Source organism: Vigna unguiculata, chromosome 4, assembly GCF_037176805.1.
Source record: "Vigna unguiculata cultivar grain cowpea cultivar isolate G323 ecotype 2 chromosome 4, ASM3717680v1, whole genome shotgun sequence".
Classification (NCBI taxonomy): Eukaryota; Viridiplantae; Streptophyta; class Magnoliopsida; order Fabales; family Fabaceae; genus Vigna; species Vigna unguiculata.
The window spans coordinates 6,168,396-6,195,705 of record NC_140795.1 but is presented as its reverse complement, the minus strand read 5'-3'; the positions used below and the strand labels follow the sequence as shown (position 1 = coordinate 6,195,705).

At 31.6% G+C, this 27,310-nt stretch overlaps 3 protein-coding genes across 4 annotated transcripts; 1 reads left to right on the top strand and 2 right to left on the bottom strand.

The window, feature by feature from the left end:
* Positions 1-2,798: 2,798 nt before the first annotated feature.
* Positions 2,799-6,909, bottom strand: LOC114180378 (biotin carboxyl carrier protein of acetyl-CoA carboxylase, chloroplastic-like). Of its 2 annotated transcripts, XM_028066687.2 has the most exons (8): positions 6,748-6,909; positions 6,282-6,594; positions 5,414-5,446; positions 5,101-5,270; positions 4,526-4,835; positions 4,312-4,383; positions 3,250-3,315; positions 2,799-3,149 (listed from the first exon to the last, which is right to left on the bottom strand). In XM_028066687.2, the coding sequence occupies exons 2-8, from the start codon at positions 6,438-6,440 to the stop codon at positions 3,126-3,128; spliced, it is 834 nt and encodes a 277-aa protein (XP_027922488.1). In that variant the 5' UTR covers positions 6,441-6,594; positions 6,748-6,909; the 3' UTR covers positions 2,799-3,125. The 2 variants fall into 2 exon arrangements, with proteins under 2 accessions (XP_027922488.1, XP_027922487.1); XM_028066686.2 differs by having other exon boundaries at positions 6,282-6,900.
* A 13,392-nt stretch (positions 6,910-20,301) lies between these two features.
* On the top strand, positions 20,302-22,238 carry LOC114180310 (small ribosomal subunit protein eS19z). Its single transcript, XM_028066604.2, has 4 exons — positions 20,302-20,494; positions 21,173-21,263; positions 21,349-21,532; positions 21,926-22,238. The coding sequence occupies exons 1-4, from the start codon at positions 20,411-20,413 to the stop codon at positions 21,996-21,998; spliced, it is 432 nt and encodes a 143-aa protein (XP_027922405.1). The 5' UTR covers positions 20,302-20,410; the 3' UTR covers positions 21,999-22,238.
* Positions 22,239-23,308: 1,070 nt separating this feature from the next.
* On the bottom strand, positions 23,309-26,330 carry LOC114181548 (TPX2 (targeting protein for Xklp2) protein family). The gene is made up of 8 exons (XM_028068028.2): positions 25,334-26,330; positions 24,968-25,010; positions 24,777-24,872; positions 24,555-24,674; positions 24,198-24,296; positions 23,899-23,958; positions 23,692-23,786; positions 23,309-23,620 (listed from the first exon to the last, which is right to left on the bottom strand). The coding sequence occupies exons 1-8, from the start codon at positions 26,176-26,178 to the stop codon at positions 23,497-23,499; spliced, it is 1,482 nt and encodes a 493-aa protein (XP_027923829.1). The 5' UTR covers positions 26,179-26,330; the 3' UTR covers positions 23,309-23,496.
* Positions 26,331-27,310: the final 980 nt, after the last annotated feature.

Here is a 27,310-nt window from a genome sequence, read left to right as displayed (position 1 = left end):
AAGCCAACACAAATAAGCTTTATTTTCTTCAAGAATATTCATAACCTTCAAATTTACTATCATTGCTTGAGGAGGTAGCAAGGTAACGATGGAGATAAGCTAATTACATTCTTAATTTGGGTAAATAGTCTATTCTTGATATATTGAGATCATCAAAAGTTTGAGTGAAGTTTTGAAAAAGTGTAAAAAGAAGTTTTGCTAGTATACATGCTAACATTGGGTAAAGGGAATTCATTATAACGTCTATTTATGTTGGAAGTCTCACATCGTCTAGAGATAAGGTCAATTCACAGTATATAAGTGGGGTGGTGGGGTGCAAACCTCCCCCTACAAACCGATTTTATAGAGTTAAATTAGGTTTAAAGTTCACTCCTAACCACTTATTTTAGAAAATATTTACAATTGTTTAATGTATGTTGAATTTAATATGTGTATAAAGCATGTAAACAATCATGGGTTAAATAAAATTTAGATCATTAAAACTTATACATATTAACATTAATACTTTTTTTTTTCAAAAAAATAATAATAAATATACAATTATTCCTATCAATAGTTTCATTACTCTTGAATTAATAATACTGTTATATAATTATCATAATATGATATTCATATACAAAAACACGGCTAATTTAAAAATAATAAAATAACTATCACGAAAAATTTACATATTTATTAAATATTGAATTTTAAAAAAATGATGGTTCCAATTTCAGTACAGGATAATTTTAGAAATATTAAATTTATTTAATCCAAAAATTATTGTTAAAATATTTGTTTAAATTGAAATTAATAATGATAGGAAATTGTAATATAAATATCCAAGTAGAGTGATACTTCAAAGAGATGTTAGTTTAAAAATTTTAGTGGGTTATTTTATAAAATATATATATATATATATATATATATATATATATATATATATATATATATATGGTCAACATTTTCAGTTTTCTCATTTCCTTCGTGGAATTTTAAAATTAAGAAACACGAAAAATAATATAACATAAAACTCTTTAATGATTAAACATGAATAAGATGATACAATCAGGTTAACCTTAACTAATTAAAAATATCTGAATTAAATTAGTGGTTCATATAACATCAATTAAGTTGTGAAATTCAATCTAATCAAATAAAATATTCCCTACTCACTTCCTCATTTATTATATAGGTAGATGAAATGGGAAGTAGTTTGCATGTTACTTTCAGTGGATTTCCACATTTGAGTGCGATAATTTGAGGGACAAGTGAGAGAAGGGATTTTTATTGGAGGAGATGTGAGGGTGTTTTTACATAAATGCCCTACACGTTATATTGAATCAACTTTGGATGTGAATGAACTAATTCTACATGTGAGGAAACCGATTATGGGTGGTTTGTGACAAGAAAGAATTGATTATACATGTGAGGGATTATTGTGGCACAGGTGGAATCGATTCTAAAGCCTTGGGATCGATTCTAGTTTGTGTTGGGATTATTTTATCATATAAGTTATAGTCATTAAGAGATTGTGATTATATGAATATAGATATATGACATTAGTTTTACACATATAAAACATTTGACACCACTTTTATCACAAAATCAAGACAGTATGTTTACGGGTCTTTACTTTTATATGATGTTTATCTTTATCTTTTCTATCCAATATAGGACTTTGACTCACACTTGAATTATTCTTAACAGTTTGAAGGAAATTGATTTTTCTTGCCATAAATCCACTTTTTTATCGTGCTTTGTGTGTGTTAGTTTGCATGTTCTAATCATCAATATTTTTTTTTAAATTAATTTTAACTCAGAAAATCTTTTATATTACTTTTAATCATAAGGAAAAATGTGTAATATTTTATTTTTATCTATTAAAATATTTTTTTATCTATTAAAATATTTTTTTATCTATCACATCCATCATATCTTTTACAAAATTTTTCTTCAAATTTATTCACTTTCACCTCTCTGTTGCTCAAAATAAACAATATCATAGTCCTCTCTCTATCGCTTCAAATTTATTCATTCGCTCTCTGTCAAAATTATACTTCAAAATTTATCCTTCAAAGTGAACAAAACCTAAATATTGAACTCGATCAAAAAATTTATATAAAAGTTCCGGCAAGATGAGTTTTAAGGACTCAAAAATACTTGCAAATTATCACCAAGGTTGTCACGTTGACAATACAAACTGAATTCATAGTTATAGATATGAACTTGTTGCTTATCATTTCAATCAATCTTTATTTATCCTTTTATGAAAATAAATTTCGAGAAGATAAAGCTCCATTTTTAATACTGCCCCAAGAAATGAGGTACATTATGTTGTTCAATGATTAATAGGTGTTAGAAGAATTATCCACTTGTGAAATAAATTGATTATTCTCAAATAAAAGTTATAAGTATGAAAGGAAGGGCCAAAATCTATAAAAAGATTGCCATATTACAAATATTAAGCTTGAGAATATCGATATTTCGGTTCATGAAATGTTCTGAACATCTATATTACAAATATCACTGTTCAAACTTCCTTTTGAAGTTAAAATTGTCACAGAATGTTTTTTTTTTAAAGAAAGACATGACATATAAAACACAAATATTATATAAAACTAAGTGTTAAGACTTAGTAACATTTAATTATGTAATTCAATTGATATACAAATCATTCTATTGAAGCAAAACTTGTAAAAGGGTCTCTTAAAATGATATGTGGAATCCAATTAGAGAAAAAGTTTCATAAGGAAAACTTAGTAGATACTATAATTTATGGGTGGTGTAGGAAGGAGTCTTTGAACATAAATCAGATATAGGGCCAACAGAAAATGTATAACAAAGTTACTTGAATAACCCAACATCCAACCAGCAGGTTCATACAACAAGAGGGTGTCATCAGAAAGAAAAAAAAAAACATAAATACTACTAAAAATGGAATGTCCAATATTCATACTGATATGTTGGAACATTTATGCCTAAAATATCTTAATAATGAGTGGGGTATAAAGAAGGTACTAAAGATTTCTCAATAGAGAAACATTCTCACTCAAGAAAATTCTGAACAGAAAATCTAATTCATCCAATACTATGATATCCAACAATGGAGATTTCACATCATCTTTGAAGCAAGGTTCAAGTGCTCATGGAACTAATACAAAAAGGGGCTGCATGGAAAACAAAGTATATCAGTTAGAACAATGAAACATGTAGTTTCTAGAGAAACATGCATGTGTGGAGACACACACAAATGTAGAGAGGGAATACCGTTTCTAAACTGACTGGTTTGCTATCCTCAATCAATATCTCAGCTATTGTTCCTGACTGATCAGCCTGTCACCAAGTAATGAAGATAACCAATAAATTAGAGGATTTGGTTTCTGGCTAATAGAAACTGTTTCTGAAGGAGAATCCTTATATTACAGTAGCAAAATGTGAATCCAATAGGCTCTTAGAGGGTCATGTTTCCACCATGTTGAGAACATGTTCATAACAAAACACTCTGAATGACTCTTTTCCATTTTATGACTTTACTACTTTTTCCACCGCCACATGATTTACTTATATCCTAGTCCCTTCATACCGACTCTGGATTCTCTGCTTGGTTTTTGTTACTGTGTTCCTCTGTCGTGCTTTCAAAATATATTGATTTTGATATGTTAAAAGAGTTTTTAATGTATTTCAAAATATCAAAATTAATGCAAACTAATGTATTTTGAAGGCTCGACAGAGGAACAACACTGAAAACTTAATGGAGAATTCAAATTCCTTCACAGCACTCCTAGTGTAATGTATGCTGGGTGTATTGCATTAGGATTTCAAAGGTTTTAAAAGACTCTTTTTTGATAAGAAGAGATTTGAATTCTCTCCTGTTTACTGTTAAGAAGAGTCTTCACTAAATCTTATTAATACGATTAAAATAAAACTAAAAACCTAATAAACCAGACATGCATGTTTTCCATTCCTTTTTCATAGTTTTAGTCGGTTTTTGTTTCGATGGTAGATTGAGTAATAAATGTAATGAATGGTTGTGATTTATTAAACAGGACCTCTCCAGTTCAAAGAAAAGAGAAGAGTATCTGAAACCATAAAAAGGTCTGATGATATTAAACAAAAACTTTTAAATGATGTAAATAAATTTTGTGGCACTAAGTTAGGATAATTAGGATTTTTAAAATGATTAGTGAGTTAACTCTGAGTGGAGCTAAAACAGAAGCATATTTGAGAAGCTCAACCAGGTCCGTGCCTTTAGATTTGTTAACTGCCAGATTTTTGTATCAGTACTATAGGAAAACATGAAGTAAAGATAGAGAAAACAAATACACATACCTCAATTTCATTCATCAATTTCATAGCCTCAATAATGCAAATAACCTGCCCTTTCTTCACTTTATCACCCACCTGAAGCAACAGCAGACATAGTTAGTCTCTTCATTGATTAACTTAGCAAACAAAGTAATATTTAGTTCATAAATTTTCCTTTGCAAATTGACACCTCAACAGAAAAAAGAGAATGGTATTTAAACTATGTGTGTCTACAAACCTTGACAAATGGAGGTTCACCAGGTCCTGGACTCCTGTAGAAAGTTCCTGCCATTGGACTTTTCAGCAGCGGGTGAGAAGATGAGCTTGCTTTTGCAGGGGAAGGCAAGGCAGGCAGTGCTTTTTGAGGGGGAGAGCTAGTAGGAGCGGTGGCTGGTGCTGCCGGTGGCGGTGGAAATGCGGCATACATAGGAGGTAGTGATACTGGCGCCGCAACTGGTGGAGGCTGCAGTGCTTCCTTTTTTCTTATCATGAGTTCATAGTCTGATTGCTTAAGTTGAAGTTCCACAATATCTCTTGAATCAACCAGTCTAGCCATGGAAATGGTATTAAATGAAATTGAGTGAAATAATGCATACCCTAGCACTAGACATGATAAATACAAAAGAATAGAAGATTGCATGCAAAATGAAATAGTTCAGATTCTCTGCTGAGTTTTTTTTGCTATCCTCTGTTAAGTATTAAAAATAAAATACTCATGTTGATATATTAAAACTCTTTTTAATATATTTTTAAACATCAAAATCAGTGTCCATGAGTGTTATACAAATTCAAAATGAAGCTACTTAATCTTACTTTACAAGGTCTGCAACTTGAGACATGAATGCAGTAACTGAAGCTTCATCTGCAATAGTGCCACCAGAGTGTTTTCCATTAGGCACTTCTTTTTCTTTTGATGAAGCAACATTAGGTTCCTTGACCGCTACCGGGTCAGAATTAGAATTAGAATTTTCAACTTTAGCAGCCTAGAATATGCAAAGCAGGGTAGGTTATGGTAAAATTTTCTGAATCTAATCAAGGACACGTTTGAACATGGCGATAAAGTTTCACTAGAATAACTCAATGTGAACTAATAAAACAGAAAACAAAAGGCTAAGTGTAAACTGACCTTCAGCACAGAAAATTGCTTCCTGTTAGAACACTGCAAGAGACAACAAATAACATTATCAATTGACAAGTTATAATTTCTCCAATTTTATTCACATTGAAAACAAATGGCAGATTAGCTAACATAACAAGCACAACAACTTGAATGCATTTTAGTTGCAGTTCTGCTTCATTGAGAGCCATCAGTAATAGTGAAAATGTTTCTACAAGTGATAACATGCTGAAAAACTTCAGTTGTAGTTCCCAAGTAGGAAAAATCAAATGAGAGGAGTAATGTGAGAATAATAAAAAAATTAATAGGCATCATAAACTATTAATATTTACCATGCTTCAACATATAAAAAATTGGATATGACTGAAACGACTGTTCTCAAAACATTGATCACCCACAACAAAATTGTGTCTAACAAAGTGTTGTTACATTTTTCTGATTATTGTCTTAACTTAGAGCATTTATGCTCTCAACACTAGGTTCAATATTCTCATTCTTTCATGAACATTCAGAAAACTCAAGGAAAATCATTGATGAAGGTACCATTACATCGCTATCACTACAAGAAATCAATTGAGCAAAATAACCAGAGAATAAATATTTCTCTTGTGGTTACATAATTTGTCATCCTTAAATCATTGACAAAGGTACCATTTCTTCATTTACAACTAAAATCAATTGAACAAAACATTAACACAATCAGAGAAGAAATACTATTTTTCTTCTGTCGATTACATAATGTGTCATCCTCAAAACATAAGCTGCTCAACAAACAGAAATGAAATATTCACAGACAACAGAATTCTCTCTCTGTTTCTCTGGTTCTTTTATGAATAGATACAGATATAGATATATACATAGATGTGAAAACTGATACCTGAACTCTAGATGATGCAGATTCAGTAGACAAAGAACTGAAGGATAGAAAAGGCTTGAAGCTGAACCCACTTTGAGAGGGAACAAGTTGGGATTTCAACCCCAGAGAGGAAGAAGAAGTAGAAGGGCACTTGGGGCATGGGACCGAGAATGAGGCCATTTTGAAAGCACCCCACGAACCAAAAACCAGACTTTCCTTCTTCTCTTCCCAAAGGGGTGCGTGATCTGCTAAGAATGGTGAGAATGGCTATGTGGGTCGGTGAGAATATAAGCCAAGAGCCGTTGAGACCGAAGAGGGTGTGCGTGTGATGAATCTGAGAAGACACGAAAAGGGTACAAACTTGTAAAGAAGGTGGATGGAGAATACAAAGGAGATTTGAAACACTTCGATTTGGTTCAGGTTTTACAAATGCAGGTTCGATGATTACGATGCAAGTGCAGTAACCATCGAAGTGTCACAGTTTTACCTAACTTGGAGCAACAAACAATGAAGTATGTAGTGAGTGTCTCCTCGTAGTCACTGCTTTTACATGTGTGATGCAGTTGGTTGGGACAACGTTGGTGTTTTCGTCTACAAGATCAACGCTTGTTACAGCTTCCATGTGCACGGATCAATGGCCACCGCTTTTGCTATTATTATGGCCGATTTTGTAGGTTTTGACTTTACCACTATAACAAAAGAGTATACTTATCTATAACTTGCAGCAGCAATAGCAAGTATTTTGTGCATGACGCACAATAATGATGTAATAAACAAATATGATATTTTATTAAATAATACTAGAGAAATATGGTAATTTGATACTACTAAAATAAAAAATAATATATTTTTTTAATAAATTTTGAATGCTCAAAATACACATAAAAAGGAATTATGGCATTAAGGTTCAATAATACTTAACAATATTATTTAAAAGTAATAAACTTGTTGAGAAAAATTATAAAAAAATTGTAATTTTTAAGAAAAGAAATTCAAAGTAACACTTAAAAATATTATTTGTTAATTCAGGTGAACAGGTTTTTGACTGATTTATTGAGTTAAAGTTTCATGGTTCTATTAAACCAAACAATATTGTTATTCACCATTTTTTCAGATGAAGATATGATATTAACCACATAGGTTCTGATAATGCTTTTCATAAAGCTTTAACTCAGCACAAGATCACGAAAATTTAAGTTAATCATCAACATTTAATTCTCACTCCATTTTATTTATTTTGTTGTTAAAGATTTTACCCAAAAATAATAAGTAATACATTATTCCAAGGCAACAAAAAAAGACTAATTTTACTAAAGTAATTTTATTATCTTTCTTAGCATATGCAGGTGACAGAATTCGGTCAAATTTTGGCTAGGATCGTCGACTCACCAAAATATTAGTTGGGATCGACTTGACTAGATTTCACTGAATTTTGGTCGAGGTCGACTAAGTCTAATATGGCCAAATTTCGGCCAAAGCCGACCTAGCCAAAGATGACCAAATTTGGGTAAGGGCCTACTCGACCAAATTTCGGTCGAGATTGACTCGATTGAATGCGTCAGTCTAGGCTGACTCGACAGAATACGACAAAATTTCGTTCTCGGCCGACTCGATTGAATATGGTGAAATTTCGTATAGGGTTGACTCGGCCCAATACGGCTAAATTTAGGCCAGGGCCGACTCACCCAAATTTCGGTTGAGGCCAACTCGACTGAATTTCGATCGAAGTCGACGTGGTTGAATACGACCAAATTTCGGTCGTGTCTGACCCGTCCAAGTACTACTAAATTTTGTATGGGGTTGACTCGGCCAAATACGACCAAATTTGGGTCAAGGCTGACTCAGTCAAATTTCGATCAAGGCTGACTCGACTGAATACGACCGAATTTTGACTAGAGGCGACTAGGCTGAATACGACCAAATTTTTGTCGCAGTTGACTCGGCCGAATACGGCCAAATTTCGTTGGGGGCGACTCAGCTCAATGCAGTCAAATTTGGGTTGGGGTTGACTCGGTTGAATACACTCAAATTTGGTCGTGTCTACATCAGCCAAAATTCGGTCAAGACAGTCCCTCCCAGAATTTAGTTTAATTCATTCGAGTTGGTCCCTATTGAAATTTGGCCGAATTCGATTGAGCCGACCTCAACTGAATTTTGGCCTAGTTAGTCCTAACCAAAATTCAATCGAATTCAGCTCGAGGTGGTTGGCCTAGGCCGACGAATGAGATGGGTTGGCTCAGACTGATGACCGAGACAATCCAGCCTGTGTCCAAGGCCTAGACGACCCAATCCATTCCTACAGTCAAAATAGCTCAACCTGTGCCTACGGTTGAGATGAGTTAGGTCGAGCCTATGGTCGAGACGGACAAGGTCGAGCCCATTTCGAGACAGGCCAACCCAGGTCAAAAGTCGCTGAAGGTCGAGAGGGTTGGCCTGGGTTAAAGGTCGGGATAGACCAGTCCGAGCTGAACGTTGAGACGGCCAAGCTCGTGGCAAAGGTTGAGAGTGGCCGAGTCGATCCGATTGTCGAAACACCGACCTAAATCGAAAGTTTAATAATCTATTTTTCATGTTTTAAAGGGAAATTCATGGTCTAGCTTTGACACGCAAAACTTTTGTGAAATTTTTGTCCCTATGAAATTTTTTAATAGGGGGCTTTTTGGCCTTATAACCTTTTTTGGCTCCAACCCACGTGGACCAGGATCAAGTCCTGTGAATTTCACACCAAATGGACCGCTTTGATTAATCACACATTTCATCACCAATCACGAACCTACCCGCTCGTGATAATGTCAAGCATATCCTGGCCCAAGGTCGTCATCTCCAAGCATGCAAAACACTTAAAATCATCAACCTTACCTATATGAGATTCGCACATACTCAACCATGGTCATAGAAATTTCATATGATTCCATGAGCCTGTCACTCGTTGTCCAACCTCTACGAACCTCCCGCTCGTAGTCTAACATGTGTGAACCATCTCATTACGAACCTCCTGCTCGTAACAATCAAGTGAAGCTAGCCAATACAAACCTCCCGCTCGTATTCTCACATAAGATTTATGATATCATAGACCTCCCACCCGTGATCACCACGCGTTCAAACTCCATTATGAACCTCCCGCTTGTAATTTATCCAAGCATATCCCAGACCAAAAGTATCACCATGTAGCACAAAAAATCCAACACAAACACACACTACCACTGCATTGTCGCCTGGCGTAGCCTAAGCGTCGCTAGGTGATAGTTCAATGTAGATTGCCTGGCGGTCCCAACTCACCGCCAGGAGCCACATGCTCCAAGGCCTCCCTGGTCCTTCCTATCACCTGACGGTCCACACTATACTACCAAGCGTTATACAAGTATCGTGTCAGCTCTAGTTTTAAGGGTCCAAAATAGTTTTCCGACATCAAATCATGTAATGCATACAGCCAAATACATCACTACACTATCACACACTTCAATTCAACTCAATTTGCACAAACACATGTCTTATACATCAATTATACATACATGTGCCAATATGGCTATCCAACATGTGAATCAACAAAGGAACATTCATGCTCAAGAAGGACTCAAAATAGAACCCACTTCCAACTAATGCCACATTAAACTTACCCCCGAAAACAATACCTGCAACATTCCTTTTTAATCTAATACATCACCCAAAAACCAAATTTTAGCATAACTATCCAATCATATTGGTGCATTAAACCCACCACATTACACTTGGTCCAATTTGATCCCATTAATACATACATAATTCACAATTAATCATTCAGATAAGTATCCCATCTGCACCAACACAACATAGACCACTTATTCTGTTGTGTTATCCCGCGTCGCCTGGCGGTACATCCTTACCACTAGGCGGTGCATTAGGTTCGTAAGCAAAATAAGATTTTGCACTTGCGAGGAACCCCAAATCCCCCAAAGACGCGATCTAGTTCTCTAATTGCATAGGAACCAGATCCAATCACGTTTTCAACATGCATGAATATACAATTAACTCATACAATCATGAAATTCACATAATTGAAATATGCACATCATGTTTCCAAATCAACCTCAACCCTTATTGAATCCTCATGTTTATATAATTATTAGGTACCAAATGATCATCAAACAATAGCATATCAAATCAATTTATAGCACTAAGCATTCCAACGAGAAAGAATGAAATCACAAAATAACCCAATGTGCCACAGGAACCCATAAAAACCCAGAAATTGGGCAACACCCTTCATGTCGCCTAATAGCCGCAACAGCCGCCAAGCGATTTTTGGGTGCACTCTTGTTGCTTATGGATAATAATATAATTCTCTTGTAAAAAAAAATCTCCTTTATTCTTTCTACCTGCCAAATTCACCTTTTATAGTGTTTTAACTTTTAATTTAAAATTTTCTTATATATAAGATGAAGAAAATATCAATTATTTTGTTTCCAAACATAAAAGTCATGTTGGTACCGGACATATATAGTCATTCATTTAATAAAGATTTTGTTTTCCAAATACACTACTTTGTCATTATTTGGATAATCGATAATTATCTTAAAAATGTTTATTACCAAAAAGATAAATAATAATTTAAAAATATTAAAATAAATAACTAGTCATTATATAAAACTCTCAATACCTTGTGAAGTTTGTTTGGTTATCAATTTAGTTTTGTTCATTTAGTTTTGTTCATTTGTTGGTTCTTATTATAATGCTAAATTTTAACGTGAGACAATAGGCGTGTTTAGTAAATTCCTTTTGAAGAAAAAAACATCATAAATTATTTTTGCAAAAGTAGTTGTTTTTTCATGATTACATGCGACATACCTAGTGAAAACTATATAGGTTACATAATATTATGGAAATTTTTCTATCATATGTTAGAATTTTGAAAATAATAAGAGAGGATTCGAATCAAATTTCCTCTAATTTTTATTATGTTTGCATTTTCAATTTTTTTTCGGCTAATTTTATTCTTAGAATAAAGAATTTAAATATATTTTTTCTATAATTAAATATAAAAAATTGTTTCAAAATTATTTAAATAAAGTAAGCCGTTGTAAATTAACTTTCATATAATATTACCAAATAAATATCTTTTATTGTTAGAATTTGTTACAGTTTTGTCTTATCCTTTGTCTACGTGTAAGGTTTGTTATGTACGGATGATTCCTTCATCTTGATATATATGACCTTTGCCTTTATGTAAATGACAAAACATTAATGAATGACAAATCTTTTCTCTGTGAAATCTATAAAACCTATGAATTTTATGATGGTATCAGAGCTCCCTAGGGAGTTCTGGTGGCCAAAATATTGACAAATCTTTGTCTTTCCTTTCTTTTCTTAAATCACGATGGCTCACCAGAGCTCTCCTGACAATGATTACCTCACCAACCCTTCAAACCCTCTTTATCTTCATGCCAATGAATCACCCTCACAAGCTTTAGTCTCACCACCTCTAAATGGACGAAACTACCATGCTTGGGCAAGAGCTATGAAGCTCGCTCTTCTCTCCAAAAACAAGTTGAAGCTTGTAGATGGCAATTGTTCCTGCGGAGAATAAATAAGAGATGTCAGACACGAATATCACCTTACCTCAATCCGCAATCTCTCTAGTAAGTTTTCTTCTGGCTTGCATATGCTATCTGTTGGTGCCCCGGCTTGGACCGATCTAGACCCGGGAGGGGTTACTTGCGGAGGAAACTCTGACGCTCAAGTTAGCTAAGAATTCTCAGAAAGTCAAATCTCGTGATTAAAGGATTAATGAATGCGTACCTTTAATTGGTGGAGTCCATGCATATTTATATATTAATAATTATGTCTGGCCATGTCATGGGTTAGGCTCTTGATTGGGCTGCAGATGGGCCTGGACCAAGCCCAAGCCCCATTATTTGATTATTGTGGGCCCTAAGGGCCTGGCTACTAGTGTTTTAAGTCTATCAAGTTCTCGTTTGATTTTCTTAAGTTAGCGGCTTAGGCCGCTTACTCTTGCTTGTTCGACATATATGGTGATTGTTTGCGTCCTTGAGGGGTTATATATGCGAATTTCATGGTTGTAGTCAGGTTAGGCCGCCTAGGTGTAGTACACTAGTCCTTTAGCCTGTGTCGGTGTATCTATAGCGGCAAAGGATGAGAAGTGTAGGTGTTTTTTGTTAGGCCGCCTAGGTGTAGTACAACAGCCTTCAACCTTTGTCACCAACAAATACGTCCTATGAAGCATGGGAGCGATGCAACAATATGGTTCTCGGCTGGATTCATAGATCCATTGATGACTCCATTCTACAGTCCATTCTTTGGATCGATTGACCTTCAGAGGTTTGGCAGGATCTTCATGATCACTTTTCTCAAGCTGATATATTTAGTGTTTCTGACCTTCAAGAAGAAATTTTTCGATTGCAGTAAGACACATTCAATGTTTGTCAATATTTCACTCAACTGAAAAGTCTATGGGATGAGTTTGACAATTATAGACCAATTTTAATTTGCAAGTGTTCAATACCCTGCACATGCGAAGCAACCCAAGCGTATAAGAAATATAGAGATCAAGACTATGTCATTCGTTTCCTCAAAGGGTTAAACGAACAATTTTCACAAGTTATTGTCTACACAGTTTGCTTTAGTAACCTTCCAAAATTCATATGCTTGTGATGTATGCTAATTTGCTAGACAAAGGAAGCTCCCTTTTGTTTCTAGTACAACTAAATCAATGCAAATCTTTGAACTTTTATATGTTAATATTTGGGGACCATGTTCCACCACCTCCATTACGGGTTATAAATATTTTTTAACCATCATTGATGATTTTTCACGGTTTACATGGATTAAATTAATGAAACATAAAAGTCAAACCAGAGATCACTTAAAGAATTTTGTTAATTACATTGAAACCCAATTTGATGCAAAGCTTAAGGCAATCCGAAGTGATAATGGACCAGAATTTTTGATGATAGACTTTCATCTTGCCAAAGGAATTTATCATCAAACAACATGTGTTGAAACACCACAACAAAATGGTATTGTTGAGCGAAAGCATCAACATATCATGAATGTTGCAAGGGCTTTGATGTTTTAAGCTAATTTACCAAAATCTCTTTGGTCTTATGCTATCATTCATTCAGTTCATCTCATTAATAGATTGCCTACACCTTTGCTGTAAAATAAATGCCCTTATATTGTTCTTTATAAACAACAACCTGACTTAAATCACTTAAAAGTTTTTGGTTGTTTGGCTTACTCAACCACTTTGGAACATGGTCGAACTAAATTATCTCCAAGGGCTAGAAAAAACTGTTTTTATTGGATATAAAGATGGGACTAAAGGATACTTGTTCTATGATATTCAATGTACACAAATTTTTGTCTCAAGAAATGTGTTTTTTTATGAAACTTCTTTTCCTTTTAAATCAGAAGTTGAATCTAATATGATTAGTCAAAGTATGCCAAAACCAATTTGTGATAATACTGTCTTCTTTGATAAAAACGAACCCATCATTTTTCCAAATCTAGAAGAAGAAGTAGATGACTCAAATCATACTACTGATCCAACATCACACCTCCCTGCTCCACAAACGCCTCGACACTCCATGCGACAAAAACGACGACCACACTACTTGAGAGATTATCACTGCTACATGTCTGCTGCTTGCAATATTGATATGTCATCCGGTAGCAATTCTTCTTCCCTTCCTTATCTTTTATCTTCCTTTTTATCTTATAAAAAATGCTCTCCCAATTATAGAAATTTTTGTTATTCTGTATCTTCTTTAATTGAGCCAAAAATATATACTCAAGATTCTAAATTGGACTATTGGGTGCAAGCTATGAATTATGAGATTGCAGCTCTGGAGCAAAACCACACTTGGGAAATAGTTGATCTTCCCCCTAATAAAAGGCTTACTGATTGTAAGTAGGTTTATAAGATCAAATTTCATGTTGATGGTAGTATAGAAAGGCACAAGGCTCGATTGGTCGCCAAGGGATATACACAACTTAAAGGGGTGGATTATTTTGATCCTTTTTCTCCTGTTGCAAAACTCACAACAGTAAGAGTCATCCTTGCCATAGCTGCTGCCAAAAACTGGTTCCTTGAATAGTTAGATGTTAATAATGCTTTTTTGCATGGTGAACTACATGAAGAAGTCTACATGAATTTACCCCCTGGCATAGCACCTTCCCATCCAAATAAGGTCTGTAAATTGCAAAAGTTCTTGTATGGGCTGAAACAAGCTAGTAGATAGTGGTATGCCAAGCTTACCACAACCTTATTAGCTTTTAAATTCACCCAATTGTCGGTTGATCATTCTCTCTTCATAAAGAATACAAGGGTATCTTTCACTGCTTTATTAATCTATGTTGATGACATAGTTCTTGCAGGAAATGATCTTAATGAAATTGAATATGTCAAGACACATCTGGACAATGAATTCAACATTAAAAATCTAGGACAACTTTGTTATATTTTAGGGCTTGAAATATCACGTTCTTCATCTGGTATTGTGGTCAATCAGAGGAAATATGCACTAGAAATATTGGAGGAAATCCTTCCACTCCTATGGAGCCTTCCACCAAACTAAATAGCTCCTCCGGAAATCCTTTATCTAACCCTCAAATTTATTGCAGGTTGATTGGCCAGCTGATGTATCTTACAATCACCAGACCAAACCTAGTTTTTGTCACTCAACAGCTGAGCCAATATGTTTCTCAACCCTTGGATACTCATTATCATGCTGTCATGAGAGTGCTACGTTATCTCAAAGGATCTCCTGCTAAAGGTCTTCATTTTGCTGCCAACTCATCTCTTATTCCTTCAAGTTTTGCAGATTCTGATCAGGGTTATTGTATGGAAACTCGGAAATCCATTACCAGATATTGTGTTTTTCTTGGCTCTTCATTAATTTCTTGGAAAACCAAGAAGCAAACCACAGTATCTCGGTCTTCCTTTGAAGCTGAATATAGAGCTCTTGCAACTCTGAGTTGTGAGTTACAATGGCTTCATTATTTACTCACTAATTTAAAAGTTTCTAGTGCTGCTCCTATTTCAGTTTTTTGTGACAACCAATCTGCTATATATTTGGCTCACAATCCAACCTTTCATGAACGAACAAAGCACATAGAAATTGATTGTCATGTCACTCGTGAGAAGATCCAAAGTGGTATTATTCATCTGCTGCCAATTCCTTCTTCTGCACAGCTAGCTGATATGTTTACTAAGGCTCTTCATCCCAAAACATTCACACACTATGTCTCCAAGCTAGGACTGTTAGATGTTCATTGTCCCGCTTGAGAGGGGATATTACCAAATAAATATCTTTTATTGTTAGAATTTGTTATAGTTTTGTCTTATCCTTTGTCTACGTGTAAGGTTTGATATGTACATATGATTCCTTCATCTTGATATATATAACCTTTGCTTTTATGTAAATGACAAAACATTAATGAATGAAATGAAATATGTGAAACCTATTAATTCTATGACATAATATCTCTATAACATATCAACAAGGTTTTAAGGAACATAAAGTATGATTATTGTGAACTCTAGATAATGTATTTTGTTTAGGTGCTAAAACATTTTCTTACCAAAATATACTAAGTGACTTTTTTTTTGTCTGTACATAATTCTTCTCTCATGAGATTTTTATGTTATATAGTGCAAGTTTTGAGAGCTTAATACAAATTATTATTCCCGATAGACAAAGAATGTTATCAGATTTGGTAATCACGTGCTTAACTACAGAATTGTTGATAGAATATTGTATTTTGTAAATGAGTATAAATATTGTATTTTGTTTTTATGTTTAATTTTTTGAAAAGTAGGAATAGTAAACATTGCTTATTTTAAACTGAAGCATGGAGCAGTAATAATTAATTTCATTAATTTAGCTTATGAATGTTTTAGGTAAAAGAACGAGAGGTAAAATTTAACCACTTTAGGTAAAAGAACAATGGTCTTTATTTCTTTTTCCACTTTCAAAGAAAATAATATTTCTTAACATTGATTTTCCAAGTGTTATGTTGATTTATTCCATAATTACTGTTGATTTCTTTGAGTGAAGCAGTAGATAGATTATGATGGCTAAGAATCATAAAATTATTGAAAAACAGATCAAATGCTATTTAATAACAACTTTTGAAATACATTTCAACTAATAGAAAACAAAATTCTAGATGGATAATAAGATAATACGTAATAGTATTTTTTATAAAGAATTTTAGTTAAATGATTTTATCTTGATACTATCTAAACTTGGTCAACAAATCAACTCATCAGAATAGTTTAATTTGAATTAAAAAAAATTATTTAATCTGATTAATAATTTATTTTAATTCTTAATTTAACAAAATATTATAATTCTTAGGGTTAAATATGTTTTTGGTCCCTCAAATTTCAGTCAAATTTGAAATTAGTCCATTTTTCAAAACTTTTGACCAATTTAGTTATTCATTTTTAAAAATACATGAATTTAGTCATTTTAACCCAATTTTATTAAGTTTATATGACGTTTCAAGCCCATTTCATGATAGTATATGAATTGTTTACACCGTTTGGCACATCTTCGCTTCAATGTAAAATCAAATATTATCATAAATGCGTTTAAAATGTCAAATAAACTTGATAAAATTTGGTAAGAATGACTAAATTCATGCATTTTTAAAGACGAATACTAAATTGGTATAAAATTTTGAAGAGAAACTAATTCCAGAATTCACCGAAACTCGAAAAACCAAAATCATATTTAACCCTAATTATTAAATAATGATATTGATGAAAAAATAAAGTTAAAGGTCTTGAAAAGGTTTATGAATGTCCTGAATTTTAGTTCTAATTCTTTTTAAAGTTTTTCATCAGAGTTGCACCATTCATCTTCTTGTACAATTAATTAAAAAATATATTCAAAATAGAAAAAAAAAAAATATACAAAAAGAAAGAATGAAGAAAAATGACAGGTAGTAGTTCTAACTTCTCCATTTGGAGTCCTAAAGACCTTATTATGCTGCATTATTAAGTGACCAAACAACAAATAAAATCAAGTCATTATACATATTTACTTAAATAATAAAATAACAATAACATAATTAATAATAATAATAATAATAATTAAGAAACTCATAATAAATTATAATAAATATACACAATAAAATTAGGAATATTACATGGACAATGATTTACATATTCTATAAGGATAATAATTTGCAATCATTTATAAATAATATTTTAAAATAATAATATTAATATGTATATTAACGTATAAAATATTCATTTAATTGATGAAGATTTATATTTAAATTAAATTATTTAAAATATTATCTTACAGTAATCTTAATTTAATTTTTATAGTTTTTTATAATGAAAAAAAATGAACTTCCTCTTTCTCTCCCCATATACATTTAAAAATACATCTGATTTAATTCATAGATATGCTAATTTTATTAAAATTTATTATATAATTAAAATTGTTAATCTTAATAAAATTACATATGAATAAAAATCATAGATAAATAATATATATATATATATATATATATATATATATATATATATATATATATATATATATATAATATTTTCTATTTAATTAATAGAATGAATAGTTGATTTAAAATGACATTCATATATATATATATATATTTCCTATATTTATTGTAGTAATTTTAATTTTTATAAACTAACTCATAAAAATTTTCAATGTTATTTTAAAATAGATAAATAAAATTTATGAAATTAGAAGTGAAATTTAAATTTAATTTGGTAAATAATATATTCTATTTATAGCATACAAATATCAATATTATTTTTATATAATAAAATAAAAATATTAACATTTACTTTATCATGAATACTGAGCAAGATTTTGTGTGAAAAAGATAATTTTTTTAATTAATTAATTAATCTCTTTTAATTACTTATAAAATATTCAAATCAATTCTTAATTATTTAGAACTTGTGTTTAAAAATAAGTGTAAAAAGCTAATTACATATTTTTTACTGTTTATTACAAATTATTCAAAATTTTATTTTACAAAGATGAATTTTAGATAAAATTATATTATATTATACATATATATATATATATATATATATATATATATATATTTGTATATATAATATGAGTTTATTAATAATATATATTTTACTTAAATAATAAAATAAAATAACAATAGCATTATTAATAATAATAAATGATAACTAATAATAAAAGATAATAAATATAAATAATATTACATATAATTTTAGAAGCAAAAGATAATAATTTGTTGTGATTTGGTGTGAGGAATTAAATGGCTTATGATACGGATGGATGGATATATATATATATATATATATATATATATATATATAAAATATAATATAATATAATATAATATAAAATTAATTAAATATGTTTTTAATATTTAAATTTAAATTTAAAATTAAAATCCGTTTTCATCATAACTTTTCATATATTTCAATATTTAAACTAAAATAAAAATAAAGATATGATGATGTAAATTTTATTTTACTTGTTAAATAATATGAGTAATTTATATTATTTAATATGTTTCAACTCAAAAGTTTAAATATCAGTTTATCTAATACTTAAAAACACATTTCACGTCGGGTTAAAACAATTAAATTTATTTATCTTTTAAGTTTAAAGAAAAGGTATATCAAAGTTTAAAATATAGATTTTATGTTTAAATTTAAGAAAATTTAACCCAAATAAAAATTTGAAAACAAAAATAATCTAGAAATTTTTACAAGAAATTTTAGAAACAAGACTAACCTACGGAATATTACATGACATTTTAGAAACAAAGATAATGTTATCCTTGAAAACATTAAAATTGATAAATAAGTGACAACAATACACGAAAGAATGAATAATTGTCTTTTATAGTATATAAGGACAATAATTTACCTATTCCGTAAAAATAACATTTATTAATATAACATGTCAATATAATAATATTAATAACTAAATTAATGTATAAATTTGTCATTTAATTTATTAAATTTCTATTTAACTTAAGTTATTATATTTAAAATATATCTTACAATAATCTTATATTTTTTATATATTAAATTTAAAATATATCATAATATGCTATTTTTTATTAAAATTTATTATATAATTAAAATTATTAATTTTAATAAAACTACATATGAATGAAGATAATATATATTTTGTTTTAATATATATATATATATATATATACACATATGATAAAATCTTCTTTTATCTTTATTTTATCTCAATTTTAAAATATTGAAATACATATTAGATAATTATCATTTCTATGATAAAGTCATTTTATTGGACTATATATGTTTACACTCACGTAGTTGTTTATAATTGTTATACGAATAAAAGAATTTAATTATTTCTTTACAGACAGTTTATTAGTTATAATACAAAAATTCAATAAAAAAAATATTTATTATTTTCTTTTAAAAATTCCGTGCATTGCACGGATATAAATATTAGTATATATCCAAAGTAAATAGTGACAAGTCATTTTTTTTATTTTTGTTATAATTTATAAAGGAATTTAAATCGAATAACTTAAATTTATTTAAAAAATTATAAATTTTGCAGTCTAACACTGGATGGAATTTCCTTTCATGCATGCTTCGATCATTCTTAATTTTCTTGATATTTATGATAATCTCCCTTATAAATATAAAATAAAATTGTATGTAAAATATATTTAATATAAAAAAAGTGTCGGTCTAATATTTTATATAATATCAGTAAAACTAGTTCATATTATTATCGTACAAAAGAAAATATTTTTTTAAAATCTAAATGATTGTTGGAGTAATTTATTTGCAAAGTAATTACAAATATTTTTTACTTATTTATATTCGAATATATGAAAGAAGATTTTATATTCAGAATAATTTTATCTGTAAAAATATTCACAGAGAAGTAAAAAGAAAATTTAGCATACCAATGGACTCGGCTTTGGAAAAAACAAGTTAAAATGAAACAGATTTAAGCCCAATAGAATCGGGTCGGTCATGACCCAAGAAGAAGCGAAAACCCTAATCTGAGATTGATTTATAACAACTGTGAACAACACATAATGCCTCTTTCACCCTACCAGAGTGACCAGAGTGAGATTGAGTTCTGAGAGACCTATTTTTTTCTTTTTTCTGTGATTCATCAATGGCAACAGCGAGGACCGTTAAGGATGTGTCGCCACACGATTTTGTGAAGGCTTACGCTTCCCACTTGAAACGTTCTGGCAAGGTTTAGATTTTCCACGTCTCTCATCGTTTTTACTTTCTCGGTCTTTCGAAATTCCTCTTTTTCTCATCATCGAATTCTTTTACTTGTCTGGGTTGTTTGTGTAGTCTGATGTTTCTTTAACTATTATGATAGTAATATCTTTTTGGTTGCATTATGTTTATTCTGGGGTAAACCTTTACATTAAATGTCGTGTCTTGTATTAAGGGGATCCATTGTTGTACTGGTGACCTAATGTTCTTAATTTGTGTAAGTATGTTATTAACTATACCTCTGGATATAATTTTTGATGGAGACTGTGTTTGTGTAACAATATTTGTTTTTGCGGACAAGCGTGGCCTTAATTGTGGCAGTGGAGATCTCAAAAGTGGTTATGTGGGTGGAAAACCGGGTAGAGTTATTTTACATTTGGATGTGATATGAGTTAGAAGTGTTGTATAATGGTGTACGGAAGATATTTGTTTGCTTTGGTTTTTCATTCCATAGTCTTGAATGGTAGTTACAATTTATTTCATTGACATCTTAATTTGAGGTTGAATCCTGTTTCTGTTGTACTGCAAATGTCTATCAATGTTGTATCCGCTGATTCCTAGAGTTTACTTGAGTAGTAACTAAGTGTTTGGCATTTGAACCTTGAATGATTTTTTGTTCTAGTTTCTAAAAGTTTAGTTCATTCAACAGATGGAGCTTCCTGAGTGGACTGATATTGTAAAAACAGCCAAATTTAAGGAATTGGCCCCATATGATCCTGACTGGTATTACGTTAGAGCTGGTGAGTTTATGGTAACAAAAGTTATATAATATTCACTTTGGTCATTCTATTCTGCTGGACTAATTGAATTCAACCTTGATTGCAGCCTCAATGGCAAGAAAGATCTATTTGAGAGGTGGTCTTGGTGTTGGTGCTTTCCAGAGGATCTATGGTGGAAGCAAGAGGAATGGAAGTCGCCCCCCACATTTCTGCAAGAGCAGTGGTGCTATCGCCAGACACATTCTGCAACAGTTGGAGATCATGAACATTGTTGAGATTGATACTAAAGGGTAATTCATGCTTCAATTCTTAAATACATGCCAAAAGTTCTAATGGAGTAAATACCAAGTTTTTTAACTTAAGTATGTTGTCATTCAATGGTTGTGCCATGGCAGACTGGCATATTGGCTTTTTGTCATTCACCATACACAATTTCTGAATATGCAGGCCCACTAAGGTGGCGCCGTAAGTTCAAAGGTGTTTTTATATGGTTTTGATGGTGTCGTAAATGCAATGGTGTGTCTATATGATGCTAGTTTGCCTTGTGCCATATTCAGCCATCTGCCATTGTTAACATTGAGACATCCTTTCTTCTCGTTGGTTCTTTAAGCATTTATTTGTCTTTTGTATCTTAATTCTGTTCTGGTATTCAAAGTTTTTTGTGCCTTATATTTTCATTGCAGAGGTAGGAAAATCACTTCTAGTGGTCGAAGGGATCTTGACCAAGTTGCTGGGCGAATTGTGGTTGCTGCTTGAACATGTTATTGAGAATCGATAATGCATACTCTAGGATGTATGTTTGCTTATTAGTAGAATTGGAATCAAGGAAAAATTAAGTATTGTTTGCTGAGAATTTTATGATTTGTTTTGTTAAATGTTGAAGTTTTTTTCTAGTTTGGATTTGGAGTTTTGGTCTTAAGGTTTTGATTCAAGTTCTCATTGTGTTATATTCTCCAATCTCATAATTATATTAAACCTCCCTGTTCAGCTCTGTTATTTATCTATTGCACATTGCCCTATAAGAAAACGTGAAAAAAAACAAAATAATAAGAAAAAAAGGACTTGCTGAAAATCAAACCAAAGCGCGATATAAAACCTAGGTAAACAGTGAGGGATCTTAAAGTGATCAAGCAAAGCTATGGTTTTGGTCTTTTTTAAGTAATAAGACCGAGATAATTAACATTTATATGAATGTTAAAAAATTAATACCTATCATAAGTCACCACTTAGTTTATTTATTTGTATGGTAATTCTAAGATGTCGCTATATGTAGCATGTTTTTCAAGGTAGGTATTACAAGTCTAGATACAGGGCGATTGATTAGGAATGATATAAATTTTTTGGGAGGTTTGTTGTGTAGTTAATACATATATGAATTTACATAGAAATCTTCATAATTATATTAATTCCCATTTTTCATGTTAATCACGGCTCAAGTAATAATTATTAATATTTCATAGTATTATTGAGTTTTATCTGATAACATAACGTTTAATTTTTATCCATTTTGTTTTGTTTCAGTTGAACTTTACATTAATGTGTTTGGTTTATATTACTTTATACGTTGAAAATTGAAGCAACATTTAGATCAATAACTATATTATTTCCCAATAAATATATTATTGTGTTTCATTCATTAAGTATATTATTTCCCAATAAATATATTGTTTAATTTTTATTAAAATATAAATCTTAAATAGCGACGAGCATGTGTTGGCCGATGTAATTTAACAATTAATAGTTAAAAATTTTAGTGTGAAATTTTTTAAAAAATGTACCAAAACAATCTATAAAATCAATAAAGTAAATAATTGTTCTGTTATTTCTCTCTTCCTCTTCTTCAACATTTGACCCACACACCACCCTCTTAAAAATACATATCACTCTCTAACTTTAGAGGAGTGTGAAAAACAAACTACAAAATGATTTAACAAACTTAATATTATTATTAATTTGAACTTGTTTGGAACCCATTTTCTAAATATCATAATATACTACAAGTAACATGCATTTTACAATGATTGACCTAACAGCAAATTCACAACAAGAAAAAGGTAAATTGTATGTAGTACAAAGTGAACTAATTTGCATTTCAATGAAGATCTCAAACTGTGATTGTCCATGGAGTAACATTGATATACTTGGCAAAAAAGAATTTGCAACCATATATATTGAGTTGGCCATGTACAAAAAAGCATTATGGAAAAATGAACATTCATTCACTTCATCATATCAGCAAGTGTCCATTGGATGCTTAGTTGAGATATGAGGAGTAGGGGTTCATGTCATTCCATGACAACAAGCACTTGATCTTCTTGTGTTGAACTTGGGGTAGATGAAGCTTGGGTTCTCTTGGTATTGTTGGATGCTTCATTGACCTATTCAGAAGAAAAAAACAAATGAGAGACGGAGTTTGCAAAAACATGTTCTATGTTTTTGCAGCCATTACCTCCTTGGGACAAAAGGTCTATCAAAGTATGGCATTGGTTGAGCTTTTGGAATGAGTTCTTTCCTCAATCTTTTGATCTCTTCCTCTTCTGCCAACTGTAGAAAAGTGAAGTACAAGAGAAATCAGCATTTTGGATTAAAGAAAACATGGTAACTCAGTGCATGTCTCACTGATTAAAGACAGAAAGATGCTAGTTAGATATTGTACCTTCTGTAGTCTTTCCCTCTCCAACTTGAGTTGTTCAATGAAGCTCATTTTCTCTGCAACCTATACAATTAAAAATCCATCAAATGATACATATTGGTTGTGTTCTCTACAATCATGTATTTTGTACCCAATGAAAGATATATCAGTGGCTCAACTGAATTTAGCAGTTAAAAATATGAACACTTAGTTTAGTAGTATGTATAAATACACCCACAAAATATTGCACTAACTAAAGTAAAACTAAAGAAAATACCAGGTAATCAAATAGAAAGAGGGGAAGAAATGGATAAAAGAGGCACCTGCTGATCAAATTCGGCACGATCAATTGCCCGAATATCACTATGAAGCTTTGGATCAACAGGCTTTGTACTTTCTTTAACTGCAGGTTTCAACAGGCACTGTAACAAGTGGCACCAAAAGAGAGATATCAAACTAAGTAATCTATAATATTTAGCAATTAAGCATGACAAGAACTGTAAAAAGTGACACTGAAAGACATTAAGCTAAGTAATCCGTTCTAAGTAATTAAAAATGACAAGTTCTCTAACAAGTGACACCAAAAGAAATTAAGCTGTGCAAATGGTAAACAAGTAATCTTCAGGCCAAATGTGTCTTATGATTCCAAACTAAGGACTTGATTGAACAAATGGTCTCACCTCAGGTTCATCCGTTGTCCATGGAAGACCTTGAGCAATTGGTACTCTCATCCTTTCTTCTTCTGCCGTCATCTCTTGTATTTTTTTCATAAATTCTTCCTCTTTCAACTTTCCCCTTTGCTACAGTCATTGCATTACAAATGTTACTCTCCAGACTCCAAAGTCATTGAAAAAATAAAAGCAAAAGAGATCATAAAAACTCAGCCAATCATCGTAAATTACCTCTGTCCTTAACTTAAATGGTTGTTGCCTAGTGACTCTTACCCTCTCTTTCCTCTTCCACCTCTTCCCTCCAAAAGTTCCAGATGACTCTGAGCTCTGAAGAAAACCAACAGTTAAGATTCAAAATCCCATTTGTGAATTCATTAACCATTACTCAATCATATAATGAGAAAAAGCAACTAAAGTCTTACATTTCTCCTGCTCCTTCTACCCCCAGAAGTCCTACTCGACACACTGCAGCAGCACCAACAAAGACAAAAAACAATACACAAATAAACAAAAGCCAACATAATAACAAATGACATACAAACCAAAAGACATCATTAATCTAAGCAAAATACTTAGATACCATCCCAGAGGAACTTTTGGCACTGTTTTCTAATCAAAATTGAAGTTTAACCTTGGGGGACATATGCTGACCTAGATGTAAACTTATACTGTAACTATTACCAAAGTCAATAACACAAATTGCGTTTGGAGAACAATACCAAAAACAGTTAAAAAAATTGCTTCTAAGTTTTGCCCTTGATCTAATCAAATAGAACCTAAAGTCAAACCTTGCACGGCTACTGTCCCAAGACGAAGAAACTGATATTCCCTGATCCAAACCAAGGTTCTCAGACGTCAAAACCAAATCAGAATTATAACAAAACGAAGAAGAACCGGAACCAGAAGTAGCTTCAAGTGCCTGTTGTTCAAATTGCAACCCTGGCAATGCCCATTTCATCACCTTGTTCTTATCCCTTTTCTCTCCAAGATCGTGATCCTGATCTTGATCCTCCGTGTGATCTTTTTCCTTTGAGTTTTTTGGTATAGTGAGAAGCCTCTCAAAGGCCTTAACCAAATGCATAACCTTTCCAAACCCATTTTCAGGGACACTGTTCCTTGCCTCTTCCAACAACCTGTCCCTCTCCCTCCTCCGTTTCACAGTGGAACCTCCGTCTTCTTTTTCTTCATCTTCCACAGTCTCACTTTTTGTTCCCTCCGTTTCAAAATCATAACCCTTTTCATCTTTTGCCTCTTCTTCTTCTTCTTCTTCCTCACCGAAGTCCTTCCTCTCTTTGAGGAAAAACTCTTCCTGGGAAGCCCTCAGGGTCTGGTACGCCACGCAAACACACTTGGCGCCACCGTTGTGCTTGCATTTGCACGAAACGGCATCGTTTCGAGAACCCTTTCGATTATTCTTCTTGGCCACCACGAACTTCCTCTGCCTGATCCTGTTCTGCGGCGATTGCACAACTGGGTTCGTGTTGTTTGGCTTGAAAGGTTTCAAAGCAGGGGATTTTGAAGAAAGGCCTCGATGAGGCACATTAGGGTTCAAATTCTCTGTGTTTTCTGAATTTTTTTTCTTTGAAGGAGTGGCGGTCGTTGATTGATTACTGTTATTGCTTGCTAGTTCCATTTGCAATCGAAATGGATTCTGAGAATCAGAGAGAGAGAGAGAAGAAAATGAATTTGATTGAATTGGATTGAAAATGGCGAAGAGAAAATGAATGAAATTTTGTGTGTGCAGAGAGCGTAAGAAGAAGAGAAAGACGCTCTTTGTTCTAACGGCTAGTTTTGGTGTGGGTGAGGTTTTTTATACATGTGATGTAATCTGAAATTCTGTTTCCACTTAGGGTTTGGACCGTTATATTGTCATGGGTTTTTTTATGCAGAAATTATTTATATACAAGTTCTTTTGTTTATTTCTAAAATATTAAAATTTAATTAGAGTAATTTGGTGATTCTTTATTTAATAATATTTTTATTCTCTAAAGTTCAGAATAATTTTAGTTTTACTACCTCAAGTTTTATTTATTTTTCCTTCAATTTAAACAATGTTATTTTTAACCGACATTAAATTTCTGAAACTAAAATGAATTTCTCTACGATTAAGTTTTAGGGTTTTATATTTATGTTTATTGAATTATTTTTAAGCCCTAAAAAAATAGTTTTGAGGAGTTAAATCAACTTACATATATTTGTGTTTTTTTCTTCTATTTGCTCAATAAAAAATCATTATTTTAGTATAAATCACAATTCAGTGCTGATAAAAAAAAAACAAAATTCAAGTTTTGACAATGGTAATCTATCATTATGTTTCAGATATTTCTGGTTACGCACAAAAGTTACAAGTTAATATTGATTGTTGATTAATTATGAGTGAATCTAACAGGTTAATCCTATTATAAGGTTCTATAACGTATCAGATTATTTTATTATTTGTTAAATGAAAAAAAAATGTTTTGAAAATTATGCAAAAGTAAATTCAAAACATTTAACATTTTGTCAAATCCAATTGTAAAATATTGGTTGATACTACAATGAATTAAATTAATTACCATTGTTTTTACGTTTGGAACATTTCTGTCTTAAAATTGAAGGGAAATGCATTGGAAATACCTTTCAAAGTCACAAATGAATTAAGCATTGAGGTTGTATTTGGAAGAAAAAAAAATGAAAAATTTAAGTTTTTAGGAGGGATTATACATTATTATTATTCTGTTAAGAGTCATTAAAAATTTGGGAAGTTGCGATTTTGCTTCATAGAA